This window comes from Sander vitreus, chromosome 16 (assembly GCF_031162955.1).
Source record: "Sander vitreus isolate 19-12246 chromosome 16, sanVit1, whole genome shotgun sequence".
In the NCBI taxonomy this organism is placed as follows: Eukaryota; Metazoa; Chordata; class Actinopteri; order Perciformes; family Percidae; genus Sander; species Sander vitreus.
The window spans coordinates 28,342,757-28,364,360 of NC_135870.1; the positions used below are offsets into that span (position 1 = coordinate 28,342,757).

At 42.4% G+C, this 21,604-nt stretch overlaps 1 protein-coding gene across 2 annotated transcripts in view; it reads left to right on the forward strand.

The window, feature by feature from the left end:
* lrsam1 (leucine rich repeat and sterile alpha motif containing 1) overlaps positions 1 to 21,360 on the forward strand; it is a 39,939-nt gene extending 18,579 nt beyond the window's left edge. For both annotated transcript variants that reach the window (XM_078272257.1, XM_078272256.1), the window contains 14 exons: positions 613 to 735; positions 2,926 to 3,065; positions 3,224 to 3,268; positions 4,671 to 4,741; positions 6,472 to 6,571; positions 6,980 to 7,067; positions 8,421 to 8,495; positions 11,373 to 11,453; positions 11,767 to 11,862; positions 12,586 to 12,684; positions 13,217 to 13,348; positions 15,714 to 15,780; positions 19,592 to 19,797; positions 21,040 to 21,360. In XM_078272257.1, the coding sequence (XP_078128383.1) occupies positions 613 to 735; positions 2,926 to 3,065; positions 3,224 to 3,268; positions 4,671 to 4,741; positions 6,472 to 6,571; positions 6,980 to 7,067; positions 8,421 to 8,495; positions 11,373 to 11,453; positions 11,767 to 11,862; positions 12,586 to 12,684; positions 13,217 to 13,348; positions 15,714 to 15,780; positions 19,592 to 19,797; positions 21,040 to 21,162 (1,446 nt within the window). In that variant the 3' untranslated portion in view covers positions 21,163 to 21,360. The remainder of the gene's footprint in view (positions 1 to 612; positions 736 to 2,925; positions 3,066 to 3,223; positions 3,269 to 4,670; positions 4,742 to 6,471; positions 6,572 to 6,979; positions 7,068 to 8,420; positions 8,496 to 11,372; positions 11,454 to 11,766; positions 11,863 to 12,585; positions 12,685 to 13,216; positions 13,349 to 15,713; positions 15,781 to 19,591; positions 19,798 to 21,039) is intronic.
* The last annotated feature ends 244 nt before the right edge of the window (positions 21,361 to 21,604 follow it).

Sequence of the window (21,604 nt, forward strand, 5' to 3'; positions counted from 1 at the left end):
TCTCATTACACTGGTATTGATCAATAGCAATACCAACGTTGGTATCGATATTATCGATATTTGGATCGATCCGCCCACCACTAGTTTTTAGCCTACCCATTCCCAACCCTGCCTTTAACCCTCCTCCTTAAGTTTCTATATCAGAAAGTTGTTTTTAATTTAATTTTATAGCATTTAAAAAAAAAAAAAAAAAAAAATGTCAAAAAAAGCACAGAAAACATACAAAAAAAAGTTGACATAAAAACTTGGAAAAAAGTGACAAAAACGTCAGGATAAGCTTCAAAAACGTCACGAAAAGTGACAAAAACATCGAAAAAAGTGACAAAAACATCGGGAAGAGTGACAAAAACATCGGGAAGAGTGACAAAAACATCGGGAAGAGTGACAAAAATGTTAACAAAGACGGCCAAAACGATTGATTGGAAATTTTGACCCAGAAAAAAAGTTGCATGGTCGACGGAAAGACAACATGAGTGTTAACAGACCAGTTTTTACTGTCTGAAAATGTCTTTGTGGCAACTGCACTGCAGGCTAGTAGCACAGCTTGGAAGTTGACAGTGTAGACATACAGCACAGTAGAAAGACACTCTGACTTGTCCCTATGTCCTTCAGGAGCAGAAGCAGCAGTCGAAGCTGGCCTTCGAGCGGCACCTGGAGGAGAAGAAAAACGAGCACACCCAGCTCATACTCATGAACTCCTCCCGCAAGGAAAACATCCTCAACTCAGTCCGACAGGTACACAACGTGCTCAGTCGCACCAGCGTTCAATAGATATGCATTTAATTGGTTCTTTTAATGGAATTATGTCTTTGTATGTCACTATGTCTATGTATTCTAATAAGGGCTGCTCCATTATGGAAGAAACTCATCTTTATAATCATTTTTTAACAGTGAACTGAAGGGACATTGTTTCATTCAAGTTCATTGTACAGTTTACATTATAGGGACCTCGTTTGGTCCGGACCTTGGGCCCTTTCAGTTTGATCCGAACCAAAATTCCAGTTGTGAAACCTCGCCCAGACCCTGGTCCGGACCAAAAGTTAAAGTTTCCAGAAATATAAATAACGAAGTAAAGTACAGATACGTGAAAACAGTAGCAAAGCATTTGTACTTTGTTACATTACAACACTGGTTTTAACATCACACTATTTTTCTGCGTGCATGTAAACATAGTCAGTATATAGCTGGAAAATAAAATATGTATTTTTTCTCTTTAATGTCACTTGAAACTGTTTACCACATTATTGGTGATTATTTATCTAAAATCTCATTGTCATGAATATTTTGTGAAAGCACCCATTGTTAACCCTACAATATCGTCGCAAAATCGACATTGATGTATTTGGTCAAAAATAACCTGATATCTGACTTCCTTCCTTGCCCAGCCCTACCCTTAAAGGTGCCGTAGGTAGGATTGCGAAGATCCAGGACTAACCCCCAATTTCCACCGGCTGCGTAAGGGCGGCGCAGTCATTAGGTTTCCGTTAAAGTCAATATGCGTATTTCCACTGACTGCAGATGGTGCGGGACAGGAAGTCGAGCACAGAAACAAAATAAAACATCCGGTTAATTTTCAAAATAAAATACACGTGGCTCACGGCGGATCATATTTCCCTGCACTACACCTTGAGAACACTACTCCTCTGGATGGAAACAAACTGTTGTTCGCGAGATCTCGTGGGTCCTCGTGACTACAGCTGTCAGTCATGGCCACAGCCGTGCCGCAACAAATCCGGACCTGGTGGGTACTGACGGACGGCGGAGCACGGAGCCGTTCAGCAGCGGAGCCGATCCGCAGACGTTCTGCATTCAGTGGAACTCCAGAGTAAGCCAAACAATTTGAACATTGACAACTTCCCAGTCCCTCCCCCCCCTTTCCAAGCCCAAAACGGTCTCCTAAGCCCCTCCCCCCACGAGGGAGAATGAATGTGTGTGCATGAGCAGTGATTGGCACGCAGTTAGACACCCCCTCCTGGCCCTGATTGGTGCATCTGAACAGGGAGCGGTGGATTTTTGCAAATCTCACTACAGGCTGTAGGTGGCGCCAGAGGAGCCACTTTTTTTTATTTTATTTTTTATTTTTTTTAAATGACCTGCTTCGTGTAGTTCTACTGGAACATAGGGTCAGTTTCAGCAAATATGACAGAAAGTTAGTTTTATAAGTCTTACCTACTGCACCTTTTAAGCCGACTACACATGATAGGCGGCAAGACCTAGTTGCCGCTGACCTATTCGAAAGCGCAACCAATGAGATAACAGCATGTTGTTACCTAGCAACGGGAAATAGCTTCCCTTGCCACCCTTGATGAAAAAATACCTGCGCTGCACATTGCTCTCTGCGCTTTGCTCTGCACCCTACCTTGCGGTGCGCAGAGAGCAAATCACGTATCATGTGTAGGCGGCTTTGGCGTGTATTATCTGCAGTGTTTGTAATGTAATAAAGTACAAATACTTCACTACTGTACTTAAGTAGAATTTTCACGTATCTGTACTTGACTTCGTTATTTATATTTCTGGAAACTTTTACTTTTACTCCACTACATTTCCCCTCAGCATCTTAGTTATTACTCTTTTCTAAAAAATGAAATCAGAAGAAATGTGTTACACTGGAAAAAGCAGGTTTGGCGAATCATTGCTCCGAAATTGCCAAGATACTGCACACACTATTCCAGTTGGTGTACGTTTTTTTTACTTTTTACTTTTACTTCTAATACTTAAGTACATTTATTATTTATTTATAGAAAATTACTTTTGATACTTAAGTACAGTAAATATCAGATACTTTAAGACTTTTACTGAAGTAACATTCTAAAAGGAGACTTTAACTTCTACCAAAGTCATTTTCTTGTAAGATACTTGTACTTTTCCTCTCAAGTATTGCTTTCGAGTACTTTATACGAGACTGATTACCTGTCTGATTCTTAGGACCAGGAGCGCCTGGAGCTGGAGGTCAGCCAGCAGCAGAGGGCTCAGGAGGCCGAGAGGCTGCTGGTGCTGGAGAAAGTCAGACAAGCTGAAGACAGCATCAGCAGTCGCGTCAGCAACATGCTGATGGACAAAAACAGGTAGGACCTGAAGGAACTGGCTAGCTAGGGTAGGCTTTTGTTCTGAAGAGTTGGTGTGTGGCTCTGTCGCTTAATAAATGCTTTATGCACACACTGTCATGTCACATATGAGTCTCTGCTAACTGTGTATGACTGAATATTTGTTTTGATCGCTCCAGGCAGAAAAAAAGTGCAGAGTTTCTTCAAGCCATGGAGGAAGATCGGTGAGTGGACAGACCACTGATCAATAATGCACTGACCTATTACAGCAAAAAAAGATATGAGGCACTCCACATAGCAGCTCTCATCCAATTGTTTTCCACAGACTGAGCCTATTTATATAGCACTTTCCAAGTAAGTGCACAAAGTGCTTTCGGGTGGGGGGGGATAAAAACAGTACAGGACACAGGAGGCTTTAAAACTGTCATACATTAGAGGGTGACACAGGAATCAGGAATCTGTTGTTGCTCCCATCCCGAGCCCACGAAAATACTCCCGTCATATCCCGATCACGTGGCTGCCCCCCCCCGAGAGAGAGACTCCCGAATCCCGTCCCGTTTGGTTCCCTATGTTGTCTGTTGCCCCCCAAAATGAAATGCCTCGCAATCTTTGGGCGTACCCACCGCATTGCAGCGCCATTTTTATAATTTATTCTCCGGCTCCGTCCCGCTCCCGTTGATTTCTATTCTCTATTCCGTCCCTATCACAACAGTGAAATTGACTCCCGTACCGCGGGTCACAGTATTCCCGCGGGAGTCCTGGAAAATTGTCACCCTCTAATACATATCATACAGTAGTCTATATCGACGGCGTTCCACTTCCGGGATTGTTCCAGGAAACAGTGCAGCTTAACGGCTGGGACGATATACTTTTGTCCCGATTCGATCCTTTCACGATACATGGGCGCCGATTTGATTTGTATTGCGATTTTCATTTATTGTGATTCTAGAAGTATTGAGTATTGTGATTTTCTTTTCCTTATTTTTAAGAAAAAACACAAGTTGAATAATACACTTCTAGAGACAATAAATCAAGAGACATTTCTAAAACACTAATTGTTTTCTAAAAAGAATGCGCGTCACATGTCAGTCAGTCAGTCAGACATTTATTACATTATTACATAACATGGATTTTCGGCATTTTCTGCTTTAAGTCTGTTTTGCTGGAAACAGATATGATATAGTCGCCGTCGGCGTTGTTTTTTCTAATCCGTATCTTCTTAGTCCTCTGACATTATGAAAGTGCAACACTGGGCGGCTGGGTAGCTCACCTGGTGGAGCGCGCGCCCATGTGTGGAGGTTTACTCCTCGACGCAGCGGCCGCGGGTTCGACTCCGGCCTGCCGCCCTTTGCTGCATGTCATTCCCCCTCTCGCTCCCATTTTAATGTCTATAGCTGTCCTATACATTTTTTTTTAAAAAGGCCTAAAAATGCCCCCCAAAAAAGTCATACGTGTATCATCGATTTTTCACCCCACCCCTAATAAATGTGTTTAGAAAGAAATCACTGGTTTTACTTCACCTGGACTTTAACTGAGTTTTTATTGCAATTTGGACATTTTTACCTTTCCTAAAAGGGTCACTGTAAAAAATAAGCACAGCATTACTATATAAATGTTCCCCTTTAGGATCCGTATGGAGCACCTGACTGCCATCACACAGGAAGAAGCCAGTTCACTGAGGAAGAGGGAGGTGGCAGGTAAGCAGCGTGGATGATGTACTTTGATGTACAGTGGGGAAAAAAAGTATTTAGTCAGCCACCAATTGTGCAAGTTCTCCCACTTAAAAAGATGAGAAAGGCCTGTAATTTTCATCATAGGTACACTTCAACTATGAGAGACAAAATGAGAAGAAAAAAAATCCAGAAAATCACATTGTAGGATTTTTAATGAATTTATTTGCAAATTCCTCGGGAAAATAAGTATCTGGTCACCTACAAACAAGCAAGATTTCTGGCTCTCACAGACCTGTAATGTCTTCTTTAAGAGGTTCCTCTGTCTTCCACTCGTTACTTGTATTAATGGCACCTGTTTGAACTTGTTATCAGTATAAAAGAGACCTGTCCACAACCTCAAGCAGTCACACTCCAAATTCCACTATTGCCAAGACCAAAGAGCTGTCAAAGCACACCAGAAACTAAATGGTAAACCTGCACCAGGCTGGGAAGACTGAATCTGCAATAGGTAAGCAGCTTGGTGTGAAGAAATCAACTGTGGGAGCAATTATAAGAAAATGGAAGACATACAAGACCACTAATAATCTCCCTCGATCCGGGGCTTCACGCAAGATCTCACCCTGTGGGGGTCAAAATGATCACAAGAACGGTGAGCAAAAAATCCCAGAACCACACAGGAGACCTAGTGAATGACCTGCAGAGAGCTGGGACCAAAGTAACAAAGGCTACCATCAGTAACACACTACGCCGCCAGGGACTCAAATCCTGCAGTGCCAGACGTGTCCCCCTGCTTAAGCCAGTACATGTCCAGGCCCTAGTTTGCTAGAGAACATTTGGATGATCCAGAAGAGGATTGGGAGAATGTCATATGGTCAGATGAAACCAAAATAGAACTTTTTGGTAAAAACTCAACTCGTCGTGTTTGGAGGGGAAAGAATGCTGAGTTGCAGCCAAAGAACACCATACCTACTTTGAAGCATGGGGGTGGCAACATCATGCTTTGGGGCTGTTTTTCTGCAAAGGGACCAGGACGACTGATCCGTGTAAAGGAAAGAATGAATGGGGCCATGTATCGTGAGATTTTGAGTGAAAACCTCCTTCCATCAGCAAGGGCATTGAAGATGAAACATGGCTAGGTCTTTCAGCATGACAGTGATCCCAAACACACCGCCCGGGCAACGAAGGAGTGGCTTCATAAGAAGCATTTCAAGGTCCTGGAGTGGCCTAGCCAGTCTCCAGATCTCAACCCCATAGAAAATCTTTGGAGGGAGCTGAAAGTCCGTGTTGCTCAGCGACAGCCCCAAAACATCACTGCTCTAGAGGAGATCTGCATGGAGGAATGGGCCAAAATACCAGCAACAGTGTGTGAAAACCTTGTGAAGACTTACAGAAAACGTTTGACCTCTGTCTTTGCCAACAAAGGGTATATAACAAAGTATTGAGATGAACTTTTGTTATTGACCAAATACTTATTTTCCACCATAATTTGTAAATAAATTCATTAAAAATCCTACAATGTGATTTTCTGGATTTTTTTTCTCATTTTGTCTCTCATAGTTGAAGTGTACCTATGATGAAAATTACAGGCCTCTCTCATCTTTTTAAGTGGGAGAACTTGCACAGTATTACAGCTGTAGTATTGTGTTCTGTCCATTTCATTCAGCACTTTCATATTGTAGGGCATTCTTTTCCTCACAACACACGTTTCTCCCTCTAAAACCTATCCCGTCTCTTCCCTCTGTGTGTGTTTTTAGTTGCCATGCAGAAGCTGCTGTCAGACAGCTGTGCTATGAGCCTCCTCCAGGAGGCCAGTGACTTTCGCAGACAGAGCCTGGTGTCTGAGGCCTACAGAAGGTCAAACATACACACACACACACACACACACACACACACACCAGATCTGACCATAGGTTGTAACATTGCAAATTTGTGTAGACTTATCGAAGCAAAGCTGTGAAAAACAAGTTTTTTTCAATGTTTGTTTGTGTTCATTTCAGCTACATTGCACTATATTCACACACAGCCTGCGCCAGCCGCCAGACAGTCTGGCGAAACGCAGGTCATCCTTGAATGGGGGTAGTGCATTTAGGCTGCAGCAGTGGGGGCTGCAGGGGGGAGCTGTAAAAAACACAGCGAAAAGTTGATACAGATGCAATTATTGGAGTAACACAACCCGACACCAAGCTGTGGTGGCCAATCACGTAACTGGCGATCAGACCTGGCAACTCAGCGTGTGGTTTCTCTCTCCTTGTCTTATAACAGTATGGAGAATTTGGACAGGAAGTTTGATAAGATGCTGTCCCTCCAAGTTTTGGACAAATCTAGAGCCATCGCCCAAATCTTACAGGAGGTATGTGTTGCCTAGGTACAGTATGTCTTCTGTAGTTGTCACCTACGGTGGCCGACAGGGGGCAAACGCCCTGCAACTTCAGAAGACACATGCAAAGAGACAAAACACAAGCAAATTAAGAAAACATCTTCACTCATTTGACAACACATGCACAGCATTTAGCAAACACGCTGCAAATACTGTACACACAACACAACCAAATACACAAACGCGCTGCAAATATAGAAACGATGCAAAATGAAAAGCACACAAACCCCGAAAACAACAGAAAAACGCATCCAGTTTACACAACGGAAGGCGAGGTTTGTCAGAAATTTTTTTATTAGATTTTTAATAAGCGTTCTACTTTTCAGTAACATCCAGTATATGGGCTAACTAGTGTTAGCTAGCAAGCTCTTGTAGAAGTCAGTCTCCATCTCGGTAGCTACGTAAACCTGTTGCTCTTTTATAATACTGTAAAAGACTACAGCCAAACGTAAATAAATAAATATGCACGTTTTTATGTCTCCTCTTTACTACACCTTTCTTCCCTTTTCCAAAACAAACCTCATCTGCTCTCTGCCCACCTGGTGGCAGTGACAGGATGTAAGCAGTAGGGCCGAGATCATCGATGTAAGCCTGCAACAGCGATGGATACATTTTTAAAAAGGAAAAATACAGATTCTGATCTTATTAGGCTACAATGTGTCATTTTGTAACATTTTTGGTTGGTGGTTTTTTAGCCACGGGATTTTTTTTTAATGGAAAAAATGTGCCGTTGCTCAAAAAAGGTTGAAAAACACTGGGATAGCCGATTGGTCAGGGGATAGGACCTGAACAAATCGGGTTACGTCACCTTGCGTAAGCATGGACGCCTGGCCAATAGTAGTGTGTAGTGTGAATGCTATTAAAAGGTGGGCCTTGCCTAGAAGTTGCGTGGGTTCCATAAAAATGCCTCTCTCTCTCTCTCTCTCTCTCTCTCTCTCTCTCTCTGGAGAACCTCCGTTGTGTAAACTGGATGCAGTGTTTTTCTGTTGTTTTCGGGGTTTGTGTGCTTTTCATTTAGCATTGTTTCTGTATTTGCAGCGCATTTGTGTATTTGGTTGTGTTGTGTGTATTTGCAGCGCGTTTGCTAAATGTTGTGCATGTGTTGTCAAATGAATGATGTTTTCCTAATTAGCTTGTGTTTTGTCCATTTGCACGTGTTTTTATTTTTTTAGTTGCAGTGCATTTTTGCTCCTGTCGGCCACCGTAGTCACCAGTGTCACGAGAGCCTGGTGGAGGCATCTAACTCGAATTCACTGTGTGAATCAAAATCACACCTTTTTTAAGCAACCACGTGGCCTTTTAACGCCCGCTGATGTATCTCTGCAGGAGGAGATGCAGAAAGCAGCGTTCCAGGCCCTGCAGCTGCAGAAAGATGCTGTCCACGGCTACATCCGCAACCAGGTCTGTGTGGACAGGTGGAGATAAGTGGGGTTCAATTCAAACCTGTCACTGGTCTTTGTTTTGTTTTTTTATGACGCTGCAGGCCTGGTTCTAGACTGCTTCAAATGGGGGGTGGCAGTAAGAGATGTTGGTTGGGCGCCAACGACTAGTGTTAATAAGAGTGTTCTTTAGGACTGTAAGCTATAATGTGCACTGTTTTATGTTTTTATCTGAAGCTGTAAACCATAGCAAGTATACATAACTTTAATACACAAGCCTATAGTTACTTCACTTTTAAACCCACCTCGACAGTGCGAGCATTACACTCACATTTGCGACTAAAACAAGATGTGTGCGAACTGTACAATTTATTTAAGAGGATGTGCTAATTACCCTAGCCTGGTCCTACCAGACTCTGGTACATTTCATTAGTACAGAGAGTGTTAACTTCCTTGAAGGCGAGGACTCTGTTGAAGTTTAAAACTATTGGATCTGCCCAGAGCCACTCTGGATCGGCCATAACCAATCGCTAACGTTTGGTCGTGACGTCGGCTTAGCATCGCTACCGTTCGCCTTAGCCAACTCCTTCAATTTCCCGAATAGTGGTGTGAATCTTCACTGATCTCCTGATTCGATTACAATTATCATGTCTTCGATTTGATATCTCGATGCATCACGATGCGTCAAATACATTTTTCTATTAAAGCCATATAGGATATTTAATTCATAGCTTTTCAAGCTTCAAAAACAAAACATTCTGCAGTGCTCTAATACTAAATAAATTGGCTACATAAAACTACAGCACTGAGCACATGAACACAAAACATAACATAATATGTAAACAGAAAGGTTGTTAGGCCTTCATTAAATTGTAAATAGAAATAATCGATTATGGCCCGGCCGATTATCGATGCAGCATCGTCCATGTCTACGATTCGATGCATCGATTATTTGATTATTTTCAACACCTCTATTCCCGAACCCCGTGGGGAGGAGGGCCACAACGTCATGGCCACCAGTACAACTCAGCAAAGATTGTTCTTGCTCGGGCTTTAACGTCTGGATATTCGGCAGCGTTGCCACAACGGACCGAATGGCTTCGTTCGCATCTTTCTCCGCCGCCATTACGGAACTACAACTCAAACTAGCACACAACCTCAACGTCATCGTTCTCAGCCACTCCCTCTGTTCGCTGATTGGACCGGTGAAGATTGGCCGGAGAAAACCCAAGAATATACCGCAAACCCAGACGTAGTATTGAAGGAAAATGAAAATTGAGCGGAAGTACGTAGGAGGGCGGAGCCAGGCTACTAATACCCTAACGTTAGGGTAATTTCACCCTTGCCGTCTTTTGCAGATTATGTCCATAGCCCGTTCAGACCAAAGATTTGCGACGAGACGAGTTGTAAACTTGCAACTACTTGCAACGCACCAGTCTGCAACGTTCTGAAAGCGACTGCGTCTAGACGAGGCGGTGTATCATCTCTATAGCAACTACTCTATACTTCTGTTTTAACTTCCGACTTTCAGTTTTTTTTTTGTAGCTGGACATATCATTTGTAGCGACTTCAAGTATGAATGACTATAGTGATAGTGAGGTACTTGCTACAGCTGCATTTCTAGTAGAGACGAAACGGAGAAAACAACGTTTTGAATTGCTCTGATTTCACTGCTTTGTTCTAACGCTCCCTCTCTCCAGTCACTCTCTAGCTCGCTCGACCACATGGCCGTGCTCGCGAGAGCTCGTTGTGCCTCCGTCTAAAACCATTTTGACCAGCTGACAGTTTGTAACAATAAAATGGAATTGTGGATCAGTTGATTTCTGTAGTTTGTAACTGACTCGCCCAGCTGACTTCCCTAATGGCTGTGCTGGACAATGACAATAAATGAACCGTAAACCATACACTGTTTGAAGCAGTTAAAAGGTGCAGTAGGTAAGACTTATAAAACTAACGTTCTGTCATATTTGCTGAAACTGACCAGTTGTTCCAGTAGAACTACATGAAGCAGGTCATTTAAAAAAGAAATCTGGCTCCTCTGGCGCCACCTACAGCCTGTAGTGAGATTAGCAAAAATCCACCGCTCCCTGTTCAGATGCACCAATCAGGGCTAAGGAGGGGGTGTCTAACTGCGTGTCAATCACTGCTCATGCACACGCATTCATTCGTATTCATCATACACCCTTGTGGGGGGGAGGGGCTTAGGAGACCATTTTGGGCTTTAGCGCAAAGAGGGGGAGGGACTGAGAAGTTGTCGATGTTCACATTTTTTGGCTAAGTCCTGGATCTTCGCAATCCTACCTACGGCACCTTTTAATAAAGAAAAACACATTATTTGATACTATTTCATTGCGCCCCTAAAATTCTTTATGCACTCATACATTTTTTTAATTTAGGAACAAAGATGCTCCTTGGGGAAAAAAGTTAGCGTCGAGCCCTGCCCCTCTCTTATAGGAGAACTATTTGATTCATGCCCGATTATATCTAATTATTACCTGTTCTTACAGTACATAGTAGTACTTACAGTAAACTAGTATATTAGATTAGACACCTGCTTCACACCAGGGAAATCTTGCAAACGCGACCTGATTCAAGCCCGGGGGATTTTGAGAAATTACAGCACACGGGGCTTTTAATTTCAAGATGGACGCTGGGCATTATTGTCATTTCTTTTTCCCGTTTTGTTCTTTTTTCCATTTCTCTTACGTCACCCGCAGCCGGCCCAAAGCTAACTCACTTTTACTCATACTCGTTGAGCAATTCATTGTGGTTACCAGTCAGGTAACCCAGGAAACCCTGTTAAATCATTTTCATCGAGGTTTTTCATCCTGACTTTGCTTTCAGCAGCATTCCCCTTGCTTCCCTGTTTGCTTTACGTTTGCCTCTCCACTGTCCCCAGATCAATCTCATAGAGGGGGAATTAATGCAGCTGACTAGATTGGAGATTAAAAGACGCAGTCTGGATGCTGAGAACCTGCAGGTGGGTGTCACTGCCTCCTTTCATTGCCTTCCCAATTCAAATTATTTTTTTTTTTCTTTCCTTCTGTTGATTACTATATCATTTCTTTACGCTATTTTCATGTCATTGCTCCATGGCAACAAGTTATCACTGTACACACCTGAGGTTCAAGAAAATGAGGGATATTAAATACAATACAATGAATTTGGACGAGTGATAATAATTATTATATTAATCGTATCAGGCTAGAGTTTTGTAATCAGTCTTTAACAGTATTTACTGATGAGTGTGTATTGTCACTCTATCTCACGTCATTGTGTGTGTGTCTGTGTAGGAGGTTCTGGTGGAGCAGCGCACAGCTCTCAGTGATTTGTTGCAGCAGCTGCTGAAGCAGAGAGACCAGCGAGAGCAGGAGCTGCGGCATGTTCTGGTGAGCGAACATCAGCTTTGGCATTTCTTTAAACCAATCACAATCACCGTCCAGCGTCCACGTCGTTTAAACAGCAAATGCACCTGCGCCCATGGGCGTGCTGGTCTTACAGGGAGGTGTGTTCAGGTGCATTCTGGCCGTATTGCTATCTTGAGGCAGCGGGAAGTGATCGCGCCACTGACCAACAAAAACCTGGTCTAAAGTCAATAACGCAGCACTTTATTGTTATTTTAACAGCAAATGTGTAAAACGCGCCTAGGCTAATGCACTATGCTTGTTACATACACAGGGACGTGCAGCAGCTCACAAACATGCAAAAGATTAAAAATTAAAATATTACAATGTGAAATACTATTATGATATGATCTGCTTGCGCGCTTTTTAACTTCACGCACGAGCAGATCAGTTTCTCCTGAAAATCTCTCCTTCCTGCTCAGCAAATCCGCCATCATAATAACAATGCCCCAAGGTCCAAACGCGCCTGGCTTTTAAAGGGAATGGGAGATTAATCTCTGATTGGTTTATTGCATGTTACGCCCAAAACACACCTATGATTACTTAAGACACTAAGTGCAACCCTTTTTGAACCATGCGCCCGGCGCACCCCTTTTTTCCGCTGTCAAACTAGCAAAAGTGGATTTGTACACGCCCTAAACGCACCTGCGCCAGGCGCTTCACACCGTGCGCTTACATCGTTAAGCTAGGGCCCTTTGTGTTTTCCAGGTGGAGATGGAGCTGAAGTCTGAGTCCAATCAGCAGAACTACTGGATGATCCAGTACCAGAGGCTGTTGGATGCCAAGCCGCTGTCGCTGCGCATGCAGGTACAACACAGAGCAGGGAGCACACACAGAAACATCTGAAAACCAGACATGTTATGATGACATTTTTTCCTTCCCTATAGCGATTCCGATACCTGAACTTGCGTATGGGCCGATAACGAGTACCGATCCGACACCAGTGTGTTCAAAAATACATATATTCTATTATGTTTTAACAGCTGTATACTACTGTATGGATGTGATGTGACTGCTATCATTGTTGTTTTGGCCTGGCTCAGGTTAAACTCTTTGCCAAACGTGAACAAACACAAACAATGACTGCCACATGACTTTCTTTTATTATCCAGTTTGACAGCCAGTCATAACTGAAAAAGAACATAAACTACTTTTAAAGTAGAATTTCTTTGGGGCTAAATTTCGTGGTATAGGATCGGTGCATAATCTCGAGTACTTTACGATATTGATACCTGCACTTTCGGCCGTATTGGAGGCTTTTCCGATACTGGTTTCGGCATCGGAACATCTCTACTGAAAACCCCAACTGTGCTGCTGTTAAAATGTAATCTTATTGCAGGAAGCGGGCGTGGAGAAGGAGTTGGTCAACCTGTTATGCAAACTTTCCGCTCAGCACTACCTGCCCATCCTGGCCCATCATCGAGTGACAACGGAGGCCCTTCGCCACATGAACTCATCTGACCTCAAGAAGGTCCGTGTACCAACACACAACCCCCGGTTGCCACTTTTGATATCGATTAGATTTATCCCGAGCAATCAACAGTATGTTCTAAAAGAAAAAAAGAAAAACAACAACAATATAAAACGCAAAGTGAAACTAACTAACTGAAACTGCAAGCAGTTGTGAACGGGGTCCAACCCGGGGTCCAACGCGAGTCTTTCCTGGCTCAAGCAAATAATGAACGTATGAATGTACTTACCAGATGGCTTACAAGGATTGATAGCCGAGGGAAAAGTAAAAGATATAAAAAAAATAAATAAAAAAAACTTGACTTCACAATCACTTACCGGTTCTGAGCGGTACTCAGCAGTCAAAAAACTGTATGGCTACAAACCAAAGGAACATAAACTGGGATGTAATTTAAAGGTGCAGAGAAGAGTAGTTTGGAAAAATAATTGTAGGATATTTCATGATTTCGAAATGTCATGAAGCGTCATCTAGTGCAAATAGTCTTGGGATATTTTATGGTATTGCAACAACAGCGCCACTTAGCGCTTCCTAAAGATGTAAAGAAGTGGTGGCCGATTGGCTCCATATTTTCAATAATTGTGAATTATAAAGTATACTTGTGCAACATTGGGGGGTTAAACAACACAGGACATCACACAGGTGGTCCATTTTAGGTGACACTCCCACCGCCACACAACCCTGCGGACGAATCGCCAGATCAGATTTTCTATTGTGACTGTGCAAAAATAATCAGACAGAGTTGCCTTTTTTAATTTAATTTAATTTTTAGATTATTTTTTGGGGCTTTTTCCCTTTATTAGATAGTGACAGTGGGAGAGAGATGGGGAATGACATGCAGCAAAGGGCCGCATGGCGGAGTCAAACCCGGGCCCGCTGCGTCGAGGAGTAAACCTCTATAAATGGGCGCCTGCTCTACCAACTGAGCTATCTGGGCGCCCAAATTGCCTTTTTTTTTTTTTATTTCACTTTATTATTCAATTTGACATTGTGTTCATGTTAGCCATTCTCTGTTTGGAAGGATGGAGGTTACTTTGCCGTTATCAGTCGGTAGCGAGTGACATTTTAGTCCATTTCAGTCAGATTCAGTCAACACAGAAGCTGGAGTAGCGGTTGCCTAAGGGGAGTTAACTTAAAGGCCTACTGACATCACAATTAGCCCCTTTTTGCAGTCAAAAATATATTTTTTTAAAGCTGCTATATTCAATATTTGATCATAGCAATGGATCAAATGACTACTTAGTGTTTTATATAAAAGTGGTTGCTTGTAGTGACAAACTGTCAGAGAACAATCACCTGACTAAGCAGTTCCGTTCAGCTCTACGGGGCTTCATAGCGGCTTTGGTTCGGTCTTTTCGCTTTCAGCGTTGTTGAAGCAGCACCGCTTTTTTTCAGCTAAAAAGCTCTCAAAAGCCACTATACTCCCTGCCGAACCGCAAACAAACACAGAGGCTAGCTGGTGAATAAAGTGGAGCATTTAGCAGCTGAAGACACCTATATTTTTCTCAGGAGCAAGGAATGTAACCAAGTACATTTACTCAAGTACTGTACTTAAAGCTATAGTGCGTAGTTTTTGTTGCCCCTATGAGGCTGAAGTAATGACCACAACACTGTCGGCGCGTCCACATGATACAAGCCTTCCGTGATCGCGCACACGCCCCCACCCCTCCCCCACGCAGATGCTAGTAGCCAAGGAGGATACGGAGGATTAAAAAAACACGATGGAGGGCGTCCAGATAGCTCAGTTGGTAGAGCGGGCACCCATATATAGAGGTTTACTCCTCGGCACAGTGGGCCCGCGTTCGATTCCGACCTGCGGCCCTTTGCTGCATGTCATTCCCCCTCTTTCTCCCCTTTCATGTCTTCAGCTGTCTCCACTACATTTCAGAGAGAAATATTGTACTTTTTACACATTAATATAACCGCTTTAGTTACTAGTTACTTTACAAATTAAGATTTTTGCACACAAAACACATGTAGTTCATGAAATGCAACGTTTACGTTAAGTAAATAGTTAACTGTTGGGCCATATCCACCTAAAGGATATATGTCAGTGTTGTATTTACAACTTATTGTGTTGGTTTGACTATTAAAGGACAATTCCGGCGCAAAATGAACCTAGGGGTTAATAACGTGTACCGAGTCGAACCTGGTAAATAGCGATTTACCATGTGCCCCGAAAGCTAGCGTTAGCAGCTAACCACCGGTTTGCGCTAGCTTGAGATGCATTTGATTAGCATGAAAACAGATCCCAGAGAACATTCGACTCTGTACACATAAGTTATTAACCCCTAGGTTCATTTTGCACCAGAATTGTCCTTTAATGAATGTGCAGAGTAATCAGCATTATTCATTTTTCTGTTTTCAGCTTGGCATTAATGAAATAGGAATCCAGAAAGCTCTTCTGGACTGGGCTCAGGACCACTACCCTGAAGGTACATTACACACATCCTACATTTCTATATCTAATACAGTTATAGTGCACATAGTCTGATTCAACAAAAGTACCTTTCCAGGATCATTGCCTCACCTTCCGCTCTCTGTGGGTCGTGCCGTACTCAAACTCTGTTCGCTTCAGGAAACGACAACAAACTTCGAGTTAGCTAACTACTAACTAGCTTTGCTAATTGGCAAGTTTTAAAGAAAATTTGGATCGTGCAACAAGGCAGGCCTGCTTGGTTCTTTCGGGGAATGATTGTAAACATTTACAAAGATTATGTTTACGGCAACGGAGGGTGTGGTGATTACTGAATGTACGCTCAGCCAATCACATCACTGGTCTTAGGCCTCCTGCACACTGGCTGCGTGGCGTGAGCGTGGCGTTTCTGTTGCGTGGTGGTTTCTATGTCTTTGCACACCAGAAACGTGTCTGACGCAGCGCTGCTGCTGCTAGCCTTGTCTGCACACATGTATGTTTCCCATTGATAAAATAAAATGTTGAACATAAATATATACTGATTTGATAACAGCAAAGACAACGTCGGCAGTGTTGACGGCAAAATAGGCTCCAGAAGATTTCGTTCTGTATTGATAATTATTGGAACTGAAGGAATTATTTTCTGCAAATGAATTGGCTTTTTGAGGGGCTTAACATATTCAAAAACTCATCAAAATTGGCGGGCGCATCAAGTCTGATGAAAATGTACGTATTTTATGGGTTTCGGGAATAGGCGCACAGAAATGTCTTGCTAGCGCCCCCTACAAAACTTAAAAAATTGAGCCCCTGCAGTGTGTTTGTCGTAGACTCATGAAACTTGGCACACATATGTAGCATGTAAAGACGTATAAAAAAACGTCATTGGAGCCATACCCTAAACCCAACAGGAAGTCCGCCATTTTGATTTCGAAGTTCGAAATTAGTGCGATTTTGGCCATTTTCACATGTCGTACTTAAACAAACTCCTCCTAGAGATTTCATCCGATCAACTTCAAATTTGGTCTGTGCCATCTTAAGACATTAAAGATGAAAAGTTGATAAAAGAAAAACTTTTCGTCATAGGGCGTGGCCGTGGCGGGGTGGCCATTTTGTGCGTTTCGCCGCCGAAACAGGAAGTGGGTGTAACTCAAGTGTACATTGTTCAACTGGCTCGAAACTTTTCAGGATTCATAACACTCCAACACTGAGGAGAAATAAAGGCCGATATTTACTTAAAGTCTAGTGGCAACAGGAAGTAGGCCTTAAAGTCAACGTGCTATACTTTAACGAACTCCTCCTAGAGATTTCATCCGGCGGACTTCAAATTTGGTCTGTACCATTTCAACACCTTAAAGATGAAAAGTTATTAAAAGAAAAACTTTTCGTCAAACAGTGTGGGTGTGGCATGGTGGCCATTTTGAGTGTTTAGCGATGAACAAAGAAGTTGTTGTAACTTGAGTGTACGTTGTCATATCTGCCCGAAATTTCTCACGATTGACATGGGTCCAGGCCTGAGGACATCTACAGGCCAAAACTGACTTTTGGTCATAGCGCCCCCCGCTGGCAACAGGAAATGCGCCTTATATGACAAACATCATCCGATTTACATGAAACTTGTGTGGTCTACATGTGATACTGAGCCACCCCCTATACTTTAACCACGCCCCCTTTCATAACATTTGAACTGTTTAAGGAAGAGTATTGTGTGAGGTATCATTGAACTCAACAGGGAGTTCCCTTTTCATTGTTGACGGTTTGTAGTGTCTGAGTGTTGAGCAAATGCACGGTCGCAAGGAGCGGCGTCCGCCAGTAAACCCGACACAAATTACATTTATATCTGCATTTATGTCAAATCCTAGAGACTTTCAAACATCAAAATGTAATTTATTAAATGTATTTGTGTCAAAAATGACATATAAACATCTTTTCGTGTTCTATTTTGCCTGGAAACGCTTCCAACACGCTTGCGTGTCACGTGAAAAATGGTCCTATTTCTAGCATGCACGTGTTTTCGGCCCGGCTCGCCTGAGACGTGTGTGACACGCAGGCAGTGTGCAAGCTCTAACCTGTTAACATGGGAGCTGAAATAAAAATGGACATGCCACGCAGCTGACACGCTCACGCCACGCAGGCAGTGTGCAGGAGGCCTTACTGAACTATACATAGTGATGCATGACAGGAAGGATCATTGTATCAGCGATATAATGATTTCCTTTTCTTTATTTTCAACATTGGTACGTTAGCATGTAGCTACTGTAGTTAGCATTGGACACTAATAGAATATAGCAGCACTTTCTACAGTCAAACATCGCAGATAAAGGCTTTTAAACAAAATACTACATAACCGGACATGTTTCAGGAGTAATTTGACCCGGAATTGGACAGAATTTAACAACACTGGCAGCCAAGATAACATACTTTACTGCCGTTAACATTGTCGCATGTTGCTACATGCTAACACTGCAGTAGCTTAATAAAAAAAACAATAAAAGAAAAACACTCCTGCCTACCTGGAGCAAATGACCAATCATAGAAGGCCATAGAAGACTTAGAGTCTTAGAGTTGCTTAACACTTAGCCGAAAGTCAAAAAAACTGTTGAAACCGGAGCGTTCAGAACAGTTGGAAATCTGAATGTTTTAGCTCACGGGGATTTGTCTAAAATACGCTTACCTCATTATTTGAAGCCACATTTAACGTGAAAATCCGACATTATAACATAATATGTCCACTTTAATGAAATTATCCTCACTACACAATTTTTTTAAGCACAATTAAAGCAGTGGTTGTGGTTTGGGCCTCGGGCCGCTCCCTTGTGGATGGCTAGCAGAAACAAAAGCTCATTGAGCAGAAATGGATAAAGAAAAGGGTCTTTTGAATGGAAAGTTGAGTTTCAAAACCCTTCTAGATGGTTCTCTCAACAAGACTAAAGGTATTTGCATGTACTGTTGATGTGAATTGAGTTAACACCGGAGTACACCGCTGTTCAAATACCACTTGAGCATTAAAAACTTGAAAAATGTCCTTTTTAAAGTACATTTAGAAAAGAAGAATGTGGGATTAATCGCAAGTTAACTATGGACAATCATGCAATTTATCGCGATTAAATATTTTAATCATTTAACAGCCCTAACATAATATAATATATAGTATATATTGGCAAACTTAAATTAATTCATCTTGTGTTGTCTTCCATTTGACCATGCGCTTGTCGTAAAATCAACACTTTTCTGACGTTTTTCGACACTTTTGGCGCTTTTTGGAATGTTTTTGCCTTTTTCTTTTATGTTTAACACTTCTTGTCACTACCATATATAAACACCACTAACACCAACTTATTACCACTAGTTTTACACTCATTTTTGGAATTCATGGTCAATTAACCTCATTTATAGGAAATTATACCTAATTCTTGAGCCGAAATTATGAAAAATGTAGACTAATATTAGCGGTAGGATAATCACAGAAGAGTATATGTCAACTTTCAGTCAGGATACAGGTTTCGAAATATTTTAATTTTTTTTTCAAATGCAAAAAAATTGAATAAATCACCCAAAATTCACTGAAAGTAGAGATCTGATCTTTTCTTGTACTTGCGAAGCGCATTGTATCCATGTTCTATTTGGGTAATTAAAATGAGGTAGTTCAAAAAGAACCCCATATTTCTGATATAGAATTTTTTTAAACGGGACAACGTTTGACCCGAAGACAACACAAGGGTAAAATAGCAAAAACCTATTTTCAGCCTGTTTAAAGCATGATGTGTACGACTGTAAAACTCCTGGGAAGTCAATGAGAAGCCAACCTGTTCACTTACCCTCTCCTCCACCAGGAGCTTGTAAGGCTGTCCAGCAGGACGAGGGGGCAGAGGTTACCCCCACAGCTCCACCCCCTTGCTCCCCTCCGTCGTTTCCCAGCACCTCCACCATCCAGATGCCCAGCCCACCACTCACCCCAGGGACCCCCGTCACCCCCTCCGCCCCCAGCCCTGTGGACGGACCGGGGGGCTCAGAGTGTGTGGTCTGCATGGAGTCCGGGGTAAGACCTTTAGTCTCAGTAATAATCAATGCTATGCTTGTTATTGTCATTTTATATGTCTTCATTACTCAAAATGTCCTTATTTCACATTACTCAAAATGTCCTTATTTCGCATACAAAATAGGACTGGACACACTCAATTCATGTAGATACCTAGAAAGCTTTGAAGGCTGGGTGTTGGATCCTAAAGGTGAATAATCATAAATAAAGCTACTAGGACAGCACTCCAATTTGATAGAATTTATTGCCACACAAGAGACGTGCGTTGCCTGAAACGTCCGTTGTGTGGCAAAAAAATTCTATCAATGGGAACTTTCCGTTGGAGAACTTTGTTGTCTTGTTGTTGTTTTGAACCACCTATGTTGGTGATAGACGGGCCAAATCAACCAATCAGATCAACGATATATCAAACTCTTGCCGAAACCAGTCGGGAGAAGAGCAAAAACATCTTTTCCTCCGCGAAAAGCCTCCAGTGCCGTTTTTTGCTCTACTTTCAATGAAGGAATACTTTCTAATTCAGATAAAACTTGCACGATAGCTCACCTCATCCATGAAAGCCGCCATGTTGTTTAGACCGAACAGTCGCTTCTCGTTGCGTCACACCTAAACCCGCCTCAAAACCAACGCTGGTTGGTCGGTCGTTTGACGAACAGCTCCAAATTTTCTTCGTCTCAAGATGCCAGGCTGATCTGCGAGTGGAAAACTGGAGCTCGCGAGATCAGGACGGTCTCACCAGGCTAGGCCCACAGTGTAAGACTTCAGTCACAGTGCAGTCTGCATGGAATGTTGCTCGGGTGTGTAGAAAGTGTGTGCTCTTCAGCTTGGAATCCAAGTGTACAAGGGTTTAAGGACACTGGGGCACTCGGGAAGGTACATTTTAAAACGCCTTTATTATATTTCTTGGCTAAATCATTAAAACAAGGCGTTTCGGCCGTTGCCTTGGTCAAGTATAAAATGTTTCCATTTGAATAGTATCTTATAGCCTATTGGCCAGTGGTCACATGGTCAGTAGGTAAAGCATGACAACAACTGTCAGATGACGGACCATATTCAGCAATGATCAAACACAATATAAAGACAAAAATAGCGAACAAGAAAAGAAAAAGGAGCAAAAAAATACATACCAAACGACTGCTCTTCAATGACTCTACTATGTAGTAAGGTAGTGCAAATATCAAACTTAGTAGGTGGGTACACACTCTTCCAGGCGACTGATTATGTCTCGTCTTTCCCTCTCTCCAGTCTCAGGTCATCTTCCTGCCCTGTGGCCATGCGTGCTGTTGTCAGGTCTGCAGCGGTGCTCTACAGAACTGCCCTCTGTGTCGAGGCAACATATCCCAGCGCATTCGCCTCTACCACAGCTAGGACCAACTGCACTGTGCTACTCCTTCACTCTCTTTATTTATGCATGGTCATATAGCTGCTGTGAGCTGACCTCATGTATAAAAAAAGCTTTGAGCAGGTTTTTAAAGAGCTGAGCCACTTTAATTTTATTAACCCAAAGTCTAAATACATTTATTTTAATGGTGGTGTGTTTTTGGTTGTGTGAGCCTGTTTTGTTTAGTTCTTAATTATACTGTATATTTAGAGCCAAGTGGACTACACCGCTCACTGGTTGAAGACTGACTGTTCTTTCTTATTATAGTTTCTCAATTGATTGTGTGCCTTCTTCTGAAAATGTCTTTTTTTAAACTATTTGTCTTGTCAACCAAAGTAACGCCTGTCCAACATTTATATAAGTTAACTAAAACATAATCTATTGATTGTTATTGCTTTTGCCATCATTGCTGGTTGTCGTTGCATCACT